The sequence below is a fragment of the Parasteatoda tepidariorum genome, chromosome 5 (genome assembly GCF_043381705.1).
Source record: "Parasteatoda tepidariorum isolate YZ-2023 chromosome 5, CAS_Ptep_4.0, whole genome shotgun sequence".
Taxonomy (NCBI): Eukaryota; Metazoa; Arthropoda; class Arachnida; order Araneae; family Theridiidae; genus Parasteatoda; species Parasteatoda tepidariorum.
This window is the reverse complement of record NC_092208.1, coordinates 16,872,029-16,885,845: the sequence shown is the minus strand read 5'-3', so window position 1 is coordinate 16,885,845 and position 13,817 is coordinate 16,872,029. Positions and strand designations below refer to the sequence as shown.

General features: G+C 33.5%; 1 protein-coding gene across 1 annotated transcript; it reads right to left on the bottom strand.

Moving 5' to 3' along the window:
• Positions 1 to 2,939: 2,939 nt before the first annotated feature.
• Positions 2,940 to 12,140, bottom strand: LOC139425580 (uncharacterized). Its single transcript, XM_071180869.1, has 4 exons — positions 11,875 to 12,140; positions 7,268 to 7,477; positions 4,982 to 5,140; positions 2,940 to 3,068 (listed from the first exon to the last, which is right to left on the bottom strand). The coding sequence occupies exons 1-4, from the start codon at positions 11,987 to 11,989 to the stop codon at positions 3,031 to 3,033; spliced, it is 522 nt and encodes a 173-aa protein (XP_071036970.1). The 5' UTR covers positions 11,990 to 12,140; the 3' UTR covers positions 2,940 to 3,030.
• Between the last annotated feature and the right edge of the window lie 1,677 nt (positions 12,141 to 13,817).

Below are 13,817 nucleotides of genomic sequence, written 5' to 3'. Positions count from 1 at the left end.
AAAATGATATCAACTAATATAATTATGGGTAAAAATATTAATGTCCAATAATTAATGAGAAAGGTATTTTATATAAATAAAAAAATTTTTTTTTTTTTGTTTAAGTTTGCATTTAATTTTATATCATGAAAATTAGTTTGCTTTAAGAGATGAGAAGAAGTTTGTTTGAGATGCTTGTTTTTTCTAAAATAACTTTTTTTCTTATTTGACTTTTAACTCTAAAAGTAAAGCATCGTCTTTAGTGCACTCTGATTGCAACATGAGGTTGTATCGGCAAAAGGAGCTCTCTAAATTTGAGTCTCACACAAATATTCTGAATAGATTTTAATCTACTCATTTGTTTTGTTAAATTTTTTGTTTTTGTATTTTTTGTGTTTCCTTATTTGACCTTTTCCGCATTTGGTGCAGATGTTTGCCTGGTCGCTGGGACAGGTTTTAATGGTCTTTCCTGAAGGTTTTCTTTAATACAAAGTCCATGGAAAAAATTCAATACCTCCCAAAAATGGTCACTTCATCAGAGGTGGTCTTTCCTGGAAGTTTCACTGTACTTTATTGCACTTTATTACTTTATTTTACCTTTTAATGTATACATTTTTTATTTATTGAGCTAAATGCTGCCCATACTATTATTATACTTCAATAAATTAAATTGACCAGTTATTTACATCCTTTTAAAATTTTGTTTAGTCTCTTTAATATTGTTTTTACTCATATCTCAACTAACTGTTTTTTTCACTTTTTTTTTTTTGTTATCATATCTCAACTAATTATGAAAATCAAAAAAAAATTTAAATCCATTTATAAAACTCATCTGCCCAAAAAGTGATTTCAAAATTATTTTCAGTTATCTATTTATTATTTAGCTTAGTAATGATTGAAAACTTTTAGAATTGTGAGATATTAAAATTTTTACATTTTAATAATACTGAAAGAAAACACAAATAATTAAGATCAAAAGGATAAAACTTCTTTGAAAAAAAACGCGCTAAGAAGCAGCAGAAATTTCAGAAAAAAGTATCAATACAAAACAAATGAAATAAAATAAAAATATGACCACCGAAGCCGACGTCTTCAGGGGGTACCGGCCCCGGTAGCCATTAAAAACAAAACCATTTCTATTTGAGGGAGAAGCAAAAGCTTAAAATATCTCCCTCAGTTTAACATTATTACATTATTACATTTTAATAAGTAATTTAGCTTCTAATGACAGATTACATACTTTGATAGTTCCTCAGAAATACAAAATCAAACATGCGACTTTTTCCATTTTTATTTTTCTTATACCTACTTATTTAATTGAATTTCGTGCAAATTTCATATTTTGTTATTCAGAGTTATTTTAAAATTTGTTTACTATCCGATTCCAATTTTTTTTTCCAGTCATTTCTAAATTAAAAGATGTTTGTTTTTTCCTTGAAATTATTTTGGAATAAAGTTTTTATATAAATGGTTACATAATTTTTTTTTTATTTGTGTTACGAGTTATAGAAATATGACAAACAGAACAGCAAAAAGTAACAATGACATTAAGGGGCCCCATTAGTTTAAAGATCGAAGATTCAAATCCATTTAGGAAAAAGTGTATGGAAAAGCAGAGAAATTGCATTTTGTGTCTGTTTTTGTAATGAAATTCATACTAACAATCATGTTTAAAATGTAAGGTTAATGTTTGAACCATTAAGATTTTATTATAGTAAAGTGAAAATCCAATCATTAGATCAGAGGTTAATGAGAGTGATACTCTTTTTTTTTTCTTCTGCTCACTGTACAGTTCTTTTAGAACAAGTTTATAAGGTATAGGAAAATATAATATATAAAATTAATGTTATAAAGTTATCAAACACAACTTGTTATATTTTTTCTTTTAATTCATTTTTATTTTCAAAGAATACTTATCTAAATATACTTTTGTGAATGCATTATAATATATTTCTTATGTTTAAAGATTTTGAACTTTTTTTTTTTAGAATGTTTATTTTTCTTGATTTCCCTATTAGTTTATACAGCTCTTAACTCTTATTAACATTTTTATGTTAGTGTGATTCTTTTTTTTTATCAGCTATGTTATAAAATCACTTTTTCTAGTAATGAATGCCTTAAGTAGGTTTGTTTTTTGTTTTTTCAGAGTTTGTTGTCATCTCATTTTTATTTATTGACATTTCTTTCATATTTTATGTGTGTTTTGTTTCAGATTTAACATTTTATGTCTGTTGTCATGTAATCTTTGTAAATAAACATTGTTGATGCTAATTGTCTTTTCTTTATTCACATTTTTTGTCTCTGCATTTCAGAATGATTCAGTCAATATTGCTGCCCTTGTTCTCGCTTGTAAAATTATTTCTTTCAAACTACACCGGAAATTATGTGACCTGCCCTAATGCATAAAGTAGGGTTACTCGTCATAATGTCGTTCTAGGTTTAACTTAGTCTTGGGAAATTTATTCATTCAAGAAGTCTTGATCATTGTTAATGCAGATTACGAAGAAGTAAGTTCGTATTTTTCTTTTTCAAAAAAATGATTAAGGAAAAATTCAGTAAATAAATTTGAATTTTTCTTAAAATCTTACTAAGCATCTGTTTCAAAATTTAACTTTCACTTCTAGCACAGTCGTTTCATCTTCCATTAAAGCTTTAAGTAAAATAAAATATAATATTGTATGTTTGTGGTTTTTTTTTATAAAATAGCCACATTTCCCCGTGATCACAGTTAACTATTAAACATAAGGTAAGAAGTTTTACCTTAACACTTTACAGAATGAAAATCCGACAAACCGTTCAAAATTTATCAGAGTAATAACTTTATTTCCTTTTTTTCTGATAAGCTTTAAAAATGATGCTGACGAATTCTTAGCCAAATTCAAAAACGCCTTCTCTTTTGTATTTAGTAAAAACGTTTTGCAAAGTAGCTTAATGACCTTATACAGAAAAAAAAATTAAAAAGAAAAGAAAAAACTCAAGTACCAGAATTAGTAGTTATTTGAGTAAACATTTATTTTTCAACTCTATTTCAGCTTGAAATTATAATATTCTTTAGCCTCTGTCACAATTTGCGAAGTCTGGTGGTTCCCCTACAAAAGAAATATTTAATAAATGATTTCGTATTCTGTTTTTAAAAACTGACTTGAAATACTTGATAAAGCATTTTTATTACAATTCGAAAAATAAATTTATTGAGAAAAACGTGACACTTAATCAAAAAACGTTTTTCATTGTTTGAGAACATAATTGAGGAGCTTAGTAAAAAGACGTTTTAGAGTAAATTAATTTTTAAAGTCTATGCGCTAACTTTTGGAAATGAAGATCATTATTTGCTTTCATTTCTTTTTTAAACTCTTCGTGTATCTACCACTACATAAATATAATTCCAATTCACTAATATATAAGACATGTTAACTCTAATTTTATGGTTCTTTTCATAGATGATGGTTGACATGATCGATAACTACTCGCAGAGATGCAAACTTGCTCCGGACAGCAAATATATATTTTAAAGTGGTAGTTTATCAATTGTGATTCTTGGTTTATTAAATTCAATTTAGTAAGATTTTCATCCTCCACTATTTCTAAATAATTCGTATGCTTATATAATTCCCCACTTCGTATACCTATGTTATGCTATACCTTTTAAAAAGCAAGTAAAATGAGTCAAATATTTGCACAATTTACTTTGTAGTTATTTACCGTTTTTTAAATCATTTTGGCGTGTCCGGAGCAGTTGGCATCTCTGTACTCACTCCCCACTTGGTGACCCGAACGGGATGTGAACACGCCTACCTTGGCAGAAACGCTCACTATGATTTGAACAAGCCTACTTCGATGGATGATCCACCCATTAAACAGTTGATTTGCTACTTGTGTCTGCAACATTATCCACCTCCTCGCGCTGTTGCTACCCAGACTCGATCACACACATCGTCGGCCTGCACTCGACTGCTAATGGCAACACAGGAACAATCACGACCCTGAACTTATTACAGATCTCACGATCAGAAAAAGTACGGTAATCTTAATGCAGCTCTCCCGGCTTCTCACAAAAAAACAGCAGTAAATCAACTAGTGGTATNAGCCTACTAGGATGGATGATCCACCCATTAAACAGTTGATTTGCTACTTGTGTCTGCAACATTATCCACCTCCTCGCGCTGTTGCAACCCAGACTCGATCACACACAACGTCGGCCTGCACTCGACTGCTAATGGCAACACAGGAACAATCACGACCCTGAACTTATTACAGCTCTCACGATCAGAAAAAGTACGGTAATTTTAATGCAGCTCTCCCGGCTTCTCACAAAAAAAAGCAATAAATCAACTAGTGGTATCCGTTCATCGAATTCTACTACAGCTATAATTCTGGTGTTGAGAGTACTGTAGTGTATCTACCACTACAAAAATATAATTCCAATTCACTAGTATATAAGACATGTTAACTCGATTCTATGGTTCTTTTCATAGATGAAGGTTGGCATTGTCGATAACTACTCACTCCCCACAGTTATTCTTCTCTCTGATTGTTGCCAAACACATTTTTTATCTTCTTCTATAATGAGATTTGCTATTGAAAAACTTAACAAATTAGTTAAATAAGGTCTTTCTCCGAGAAATATTTTATTTTAATGTGCCGTAGAACCTTCTTCCACTATCGTGAGTGGGCCACTAGAATTGGGCGAGTTTAACTGTTTCGTTTTCTCTGTAAATATTTGCCTCAAAGTTTTGTTATTATTCGAAGCCAGCCTGGAAAGAAGTTCAACCAGTTTTGCTACGCAACGAGAAATGTTTGTAGAGGAGCGTGTCTGCTTCAAAAGCAATATTTGCTCGGATTTCGAACAAAGTTGAGACAAATATTTACATTTTGGCTGTAAGCTCGCTTCGCTACGTCACAAAATGAAAAGATCACTAATAGTCAAAACAGTATATGCTTTTCATTGGCACTTTCTGCCTCTGTATTTTTTTGTTTATCTAAGTGAAATACTAAATCTCACCTTTCAAACACCATCCCGGAAATGGACCATGTGGTCTATAGTCATTCTTCCAAGTATAGTCTTGAATGTGGGCTCCCTCGCATTTCCGGGGTTCACTATATATGGCCCTCCATGGTTCTTCGAACAAATTTGGCATAGGAGGAGTAGAATAAGCATCCGCTGAACAAACAGAGTGAACATTAATAAAAGATCAGCTTAAGTGGTATCAAACGTTATATCATAATATTAAGACAATCTCTTTCAAGAAGTTCGTTTAACGTAAGGCGGCCATGCTAGAGCAGTTTATGACAAAACAATGAACTCTCCATTTTCAAGAGAGAACGCTATTCACGATGGGACTAGACAATATAACTTCAACAACAACAAAAAAACCAACGTGATCAAGCATTGGCGATCGAAATGGGCTACAGGTGGCGTTGAGCAGAACTCTACCTATGGCAGCACTTCGCACGCTTTCACCATTAGAGTGTGGAGAGTCTTAGACTAAGGAAGTACGTTAGTCTCTGTCTTGATTTTCATATAGATTAAAAACTTCATGGAACAGAAAACAACATTGAACATAGTTATAAAAGAAAGAGTCGTGGGAATTTTTTTTTACGGTTAAATACGAAAAATAATATTGAGAAAGGGGAAAATATCGTAGTGCATTCCCATACAACTAAGAAGAGGAGGAGAGGGAAGGGGGAGGATCAAGTTGTAGTTCACTTACGTCGCACTAAAGCTGCGCAATGGGCTATTGGCGAGGGTCTGGGAAACATCCTTGAGGCTGATCCGAAGACATGCCATCACAATTTTGATCCTCTGCAGAGGGGATAGCACCTCCGCTTCGGTAGCCCGACGACCTGCACGTGAAGTCGAGCACTTTACGGTAGAACAGCTTAACGAGAGCCAATACAGCACACCCTCGGTCCCTACGCAGACTGATCCAAGTGGTCAGTGATGCGTGACTTCGGTGATCTGCTGGGAACCGTGTCTTAACGATCAGTCCACTGCGGGACGGGGGAGGGTCAAGACATGGAACTGGTGTTCTCCCCAGATGGCTTATTCGAGCGTTGCGATCGCGAACTTAGCCATCTTTTGTCTAAGCTAAGATGACAAGACGTTTTCAAATCTTGAGGACAGTCCCTGATGGCCTCAAAATTTTTCATACTCTTTGAAGACAGAAAATGTCTCCAAATTTTATTATGCGTCCTGAAATGTCTTCGAATTTCTCCGAAAACGTATAATCTCCTTTTATATGCAGTGTATATCACAAAAATCATATCATATCAAAAAATATATCAAAATATCGAGCAAGTCTGAAGTGCGCATGTTTTTATTTAAACGGGATAGTTTTGTCTTCAAGGGAACTCAAATGAAAGCAAATCAAAAGCACCTTGCTAAATGATGAAAAGTCCATACTCGTCTAAAAATAATTTCAGCAACAAAAAATAAATAATCATGTACTCATTTATTTAACGTGTGTTCAAATGTAAAATATTTCAAAACTGTTCAGTAATGAAATCAAGTTTGATGAAAATGGTTCTGCACCTGATATTAGTTATCAATTTTTTAGAAAAAATGCTTGATAAATTATTATTTTTCATAAATATATGGGCGTTCTCAAATCGTAAAAATTTTCGAGAACGCTCCAGTGATTTGCCCTCAAATCATAATTTATAAATCTGGTCACCTAACACATGGAGATTACTTCAATTCCTCGTAATTCCAATGCCTTTCAAATGACAAGGTTAGAATCGAATCTGAAACCTCCTCTCTAAGACAGATATGACACGCATCTTTGTTGTCTCAAGTCGGATTCGGATCGAGCCCGCACAACCATCAGCTTCAGATCAGAGGTGTGAGCGGTGCGCAACTAAAACGCTTGGCAAATCCATTAGTGTTCAAAAATTTGAATATGTTATGGATGCAACTAATTTGTCTGGGATTAATAACTATGCTATAACGACGATAAAAAATCGATTATAGCATTCAAATCCTCTGTGCAACTTAAAATCATGCTGAGTAGTTAATTATATATATATGGTTTGAATCTAATTATACGTTCAACGTTCCTATAATCCAATTAGCTAAAAATAAGTTCCAAATTTATATTCTTTTTTTTTTTTTTCAAAACGAAATGCAGAAACAAAGCTTGGAATATGAAGATATTTTCTGAACCTCCTTTTTATGTTCATGAGATGAACGTGTGTTTGCAATTTTCTTTAAATTTATTCCAAATTTGAATTTTGCCTGATTTATTTACATTCTGTACCGTGCGTTATTTTTTTAGTATTATTAACTCACGTGGCAGATAAGGATTGTGTGGTTCCTTGCACCATTTCTTGCAAACGAACTCTCTAAATTCTTCTATGGGAACTCTCTCAGGAAAGTGCGATGACCAGACGTAGGGGCGAAAACTATAATCTCTGTGAGTTATCGATTTCCAGTCTTTCGTCCACGAGTCTTTTACAAATGGCTTAGCATGGTACAAGTGTCGTAGTAGTTCCCTCTTTTCTAGAATGGATGTAGAACAAACCATTAAAACACAGAGCGCAGAACAAAAAATGTAACACTTTGACTAAATTTTGAGCTGTTGCTCGGATTTTCCAAAAGTTCAGAAGCAATATCAAGCACAATTTGTGTATAATTCTTCAAATAGAGAACCAAATCATATGACATTTTATACGAAAATACTTCAAACTATGAAAATCATAGACCTCTCGTCAGGTGCGTAGGAGCGCGTGTTCTCCCCGTATAATTTTGAAAAACTTCAAAAATGTTTAAATGCCGATTAAGAAATATTTCAACACCGTTTTTATTTTATTTTTATATCGAAATAGCTATTCTTTAAGTTTATAATGAGGTCCAAAATCTAAAAATTACAAATATACCCAGATTACGGTTTGTATTTAAAAGAACAAAAACACCAAGAATCGACCTCTTTTATTCAGAGAAAATGAACTTTATGCGACTAATTACCTAACTAAAATGCATAAATAGAGCTGGTGGCAAATCCCGCCAACTTTTTCCATCCTTTTTATTTATTTAATTTTAGGACTACCTCCTCAAGCAACCAAAACAAATATTGTTATTAATGCAATTAGCCAGAGCCTGACAAAGGCAGGGGCATACGGGGCAGTTGCCCCGGCCCCTACATCAGAGGGGGCCCGAAAATGGAATAGAAAGTTTATTTTAGGTTTCTTTCTTTAATGAACTTTTTTTTAAACAAAATATCAGTACAGTGTAAAATCCGTCACTTTTTATGTTAACTTCTTCATTAATCTATCTTATGAACACCAAAAAATCTATATTTCGCAAATCCATTACTTTCTAGTGCTGAATTCAGCTAAATTTTCACAACTACGATGGACAAATTTGGCCAATCAAAAGCCTGTATTTTTACATATCGCAAAAGGCGATATGTTTACAAAAATACAAGCTTCTGATTGGCGTCATTGAGCCATCATAATTCTGAAAATTTAGTTGAATTCCGCCCTAATGGCGGTAAAAATATCAATTTTTTGCATCTAGATGACAAAGTTAACAATCGGAAAATTGCATTCATCACATAAAATTTATTAGAAAATCAATAAAATGGACAGAACGATATTTCGTCTGACCATTTTGGAGGAAGGACTTAATAGCTATTTTTGGTTCAAGTCAATTCTCTTGTTATATATGTATAATTAGTGAAAAACTTAAATACCTCCATAAAGTTCAGTTCTTCATTACTTAAGCAGAGGGGGCCCCCAAAAGAAGTTGTAGCCCCGTGCCCTGATTAGGCTAAGTAGGGCCCTGCAATTAGCCATCACTCAAAACAGAACCGCAAGTCTAAATTATTAAGCGATTTTTCGCTTGCACCCAAACAGTGTGGGGGGGTCGGGATAGGAGGCCGCTGTGACCTCCCAAACATTTTTTTAAAGATTCGGCAAATTCTGTCTGGCCATTCTGCATATTTCCGAAATTTCATTTTCTCTCTTCTTTTCCAAAAACACAAAAGAGATTAGCCAATAGTATACGTTAATTTAACTTTTTCAAATAACGATGGGAAGAAAAAAATACGCAAAAGTATTATTTCAGGTATATACTTCACATTTCTTATATGATCCACAACAAATGTAATCCCTTCTTTGCCAATTAAAAATCCATTTTCAATCACTCATCATAGAGCTTCTATTTTAGAATACTAACAAGTCCGTTTCATTAGAAATAGGGAGATACGACGCCAATCAGCCCATCCTCCATTTTTATGGCAAAAGAGATTTTCAAAACGTGAATAGGTAAATATAGTTTGTCTATGGTAAGAACTCCCCCAGCCACAAAATCTGAGGCCGTCTACTGCTATGGAAACAAAAATAGCGCATTTGAGGGAGGGTAGTCTCTCACTCTAAGGCTAACTCAATAGACCAGAGACAAATATTACCTTTCTCTCTCCGACGCGAGCCAAAACTTGTCATAAACAGTGACCCCAACACTTGAAAAAGTTATACTTCGTTTCCATAGTCACCGCCACGGATCCAGACAAATGGCTAGGGGAGTTCTTACTTTAGACAAACTATACAGTTTGGTTATTAATGTAAGCAAATGTACGAAATTGAAAAATAAAATTATCAATTTAATTTCATACTGAAGAAACTTATGCACGTAATTCAGTTTAGTGGAAACTAATTAGTAAGGAAATACTAATTATTATTAAATATTTATCAATTTCTCTAGCACCCACGTGCTCTTATGTCTCAGTAAATGGGTAACTCGTCACACTTTGTTGGAGTTTCGGTAGGTAGGTATTTTATTTACGTCGTACTGGAGCCGCACAATGAGCTATTGGCGACGGTCTAGGAAACATCAGTGAGGATGATCCAAAGACAGGCCATCGCAATTTTGATCCTCTGCAGAAGTGATGACTCCCCTGCTTTTGTTGTTGTTGTTCATTTCCTTTGCACTAGAGCTGCACAATGGGCTATTGGCGACGGTCTGGGAAACATCCCTGAGGATGATCCGAAGACATGCTATCGCAATTTTGATCCTCTGCAGAGGGGATGGCACACCCGCTTCGGTAGCCCGACGCCCTGCACGCGAAGTCGAGCACTTTACGGTAGAACAGTTTAACAAGAACCCATACCGCACACCCTCTGTCCCTACACAGGCTGATCCAAGTGGTCACCCACCCGCACACTGACCGTAGCCAGTGATGCTTGACTTCGGTGATCTGCTGGGAACCGTGTCTTGACGATCAGTCCACTACGGGACCCCCGCTTTTGTAGCCCGACGGTTGAATTTTCGAANCTGATCCAAGTGGTCACCCACCCGCACACTGACCGTAGCCAGTGATGCTTGACTTCGGTGATCTGCTGGGAACCGTGTCTTAACGATCAGTCCACTGCGGGACCCCTGCTTTTGTAGCCCGACAGTTGAATTTTCGAATTAGTTTTGAAGTAATTAAATAGAAGTAATTAAATATATTGAATCTTAAGAATGTGGGTGTTTTTCTTATGCAATCCTGGAAGTTTAACAAAGAACGCGCATTTTTTTATCTTTTGGGCGTAACGAACATCAAATAATCTCCTTTTATTTATTTAAGAAATGGGATTATTTTAATGAGGGAGCTCAATTTACGGAACATTCTATTTCTGTTCGAGGCTATTTGCCTATCACCAAACTATTTGTTATTTGGTTCGTAGAACAGCGTAAAATTATGCAGTCATCTTAGTTGCAAATTAATTTCTTTGTTTATGTTAATTTATCAAATAGTTCCTTAATTATTTTATTTAATGCCTAGAATAATTCGGTATAAAATGGCTAAATAATTCATATATGGGTGGAAAAATTAATATAAGCGACAAAATAATTTAAATTTTTTATTGAAGCAAATGATTTATGTCGTTATATTTACTTTAATCTATCAAAAATTACTGCTTTTAACCTTACGTTTTTAAATTTGACAAATAATTGTATTCTAAAAGAGTTAATATTCGGACACGTTTTCTGAACTGACTATCACATGGTTCGTTTTTCGAATAATAAATAAATGAAACTGATTAAAGTTCTTTTTTTACATGAATAAAAATATTTCGCTTTGGTATAACAGCAAATCTGTTTCCTAAACTGCTAGTAAACTTAATTTTATTATAGATTAGACTTTTAAAATTGCGTTCGTTTGTTGCTATTAAACAAATGACTATTAGTAAAGATTATAGACTATTAGTAAACAGAACAATAAAAGATAATAAATATTTACTAAAAATTATTTTTTAAGTGAAATAATTTTTTGGTAAATGAATTTTATTTGTGTGCAATTTTTTTTTTTCAATTTGCTTAAAAAGTTCTCGAGATGTAGCGAAAAAAGCAAAAAGAAAAATTGACAGTTCAAACTTTGGAGCACTCTCTTAACCAAACTATTTGGTTCATATTTCCCAGATTGCTGCTACCCTCTCTATTTTGGGGGCTAGAAGTGCGAATACGTCGAAAGAAAGTTTGTTTGTTCAGAGAAAGTACATTTTTGTGTCTGATTTCGAAAATTAAAATATCTTCTGCGCTAATTAATTAGGATATTTGAGGTCACCCGTGAAGATCCGATCATTAGATCAAAAGTTATTCAGGTTGGTCCGGGGCGCACTGTATATTGTGAAGATTGAACGCATTAAAATTGACAGCTATAAATTATAGCACACACTTATAAATATCTTAACGAATATTATTATATTATTATGCACCAACTAAGGTTAATTAGTGATGCACTAGTGTTCGAAGAGATATTATAATAAATTCAACATTTATTAAGATGGGGTTACAGTATATTCAAAAGTAATCGAGGCGCAATTGCTGTTTGACAATTTTTAAAATATTTAGAAAAAAAAGAATACTGGAATTAAAGTTATGCAAAAAATATTTTTTAAAAAGAATATGTTTACCAGTTGGATCTGCAGTACAAAATTTCTCCAAAAGCGGTTTTAACAGAGGATAATCTTTCATACAGTCAATGCATTGGCATGTTTTTTGTTCGTCCAAAATTGTATTCAAGCTCATGACGAATATGTTTACACCAAATTAGAAACTAGGCTATGATTTATTGGGTTTGAAAAAGGTGCTTTTTCAATTTTATTTTCATAAAATGCGGGAAAGTATTTTCTATAAGACTTATAATTTCATTCAAAAAGAGATTCGGCAACTATGCTGCAATTCGACGATAGAATTTTTGGGATCTAAGTATTTTAAAGTAAATAAAATCAAACATTAATGCTTTTGTTTGCATTATTTTATTTTTGCGAACGTCATTTGTGTGATTATGTCTGCCAAAATTAATAACTACTGACTGAAATTTTATGTAGGCATTATTTTTATTCAAATTACTTTCTTCAACAAAAAAAATCATCATCTTTAAATTAATAAGGCTACATATCTAAAATTTTAAGTATAACATGAGGGAAGAATTGCATCTCATTAATACTTCAATATATTGAATACATCAATATATTGAAATACAAGTCAATTTCACTGTATATTGATGTCTAAGGACTATAAACTATTGCGAAATTTTCAAAAAGTCAATTGTTACTAATATTATTAAAATTATAACTTTTTTTAATATTATGTTCGCTACATTTGTGAACATACTGTCCCAAAAGCATGTTGTCAAGTGAAAGCGGGCAGTTTGCGTAACTGCTAATACAATTTAAAATCAAGTATAAAATGTATTAAAGTTGGTGTATTAAACAAGACTAAAGTGGAAAAAGCGAGCGAAGCCATCTGAAAAAAAAAACTGTTTAAGCATTAGTCCGAGGGCTGTTGAGCGATAGTGAGTCGGGGTTGAAGCAACACCTCCTAGAAGAAAGAAGGCCTCAGCATGGATCAATTTATAGTTTGTCTAAAGTAAGAACTCTCCTTGCCATTCGTCTGAACCCGTGGCAGTGACTATGGCAACGAGGTATAACTATTTCAAATAGGGGTGTAGGGTCATTGTTTAGGAGAGGTTTTGGCTCAGGTCGGCGTGAGAAAGGGAGTCTTTTTCTTCGGTTCTAGGAAAAAAAGGTACGGAAAAAAAGATCCCGGAAAAAAAGGTACGGAAAAAAAGGTCCCGGAAAAAAAGGTACCTGGAAAAAAAGGTCCCCAGAAAAAAAGGTCCCGGTAAAAAAGGTACCTGTGTAGGGAAAATTCTGTAGGGGAAAATATTTGAAATGAGAAGATTAGATTGCAGAGCTTTTTGCTGTACCGTGCATGTTTTTTCTTTTTTCGTGTCGCGCGTTTTCAACTAATTAAAAAGGACCAATACTTTCACCTCCAATCACGAATAAACATCCAACACATAAATCCTCCCAACTTCCCCGATTGGCTACTTTAAGCCTCACATTAGCAACTTCTTCACAAAATATAATTTAAAATAGAAAATAACACATTTTTCGCTTAAAAAAATTTTAAAAAAAAGTAAAATATTATTGAAAAATTTAAATTGTATCTTCCTGCTTTAAAAAATAATCAAAGAAGAATAAATAAGTGAAATAAAATTTAAAAAAAAGCGTAATACAACCAGCCTATAAGTGCGCCCCCTTACCCTTCTCGTTACCTCAATGATCTAATCTGAATTATTACAGATAAAAAGAATATTCATTGAAACAGCGAGAAGCATTCATGTTGCCCAGAAAGCGAGAGGGGAAATATCCCTACAGATTTTCCCTATGGAGGTACCTTTTTTACCGGGACCTTTTTTTCCGGGACCTTTTTTTCCAGGGACCCTTTTTTCCGTACCTTTTTTTCCAGGGACCTTTTTTACCGGTACCTTTTTTTCCGGTACCTTTTTCTCCGTCTACATTTTTCTTCGGTTTACTGGGTTAGCCCTAGATAAAATACGAAAGATGTC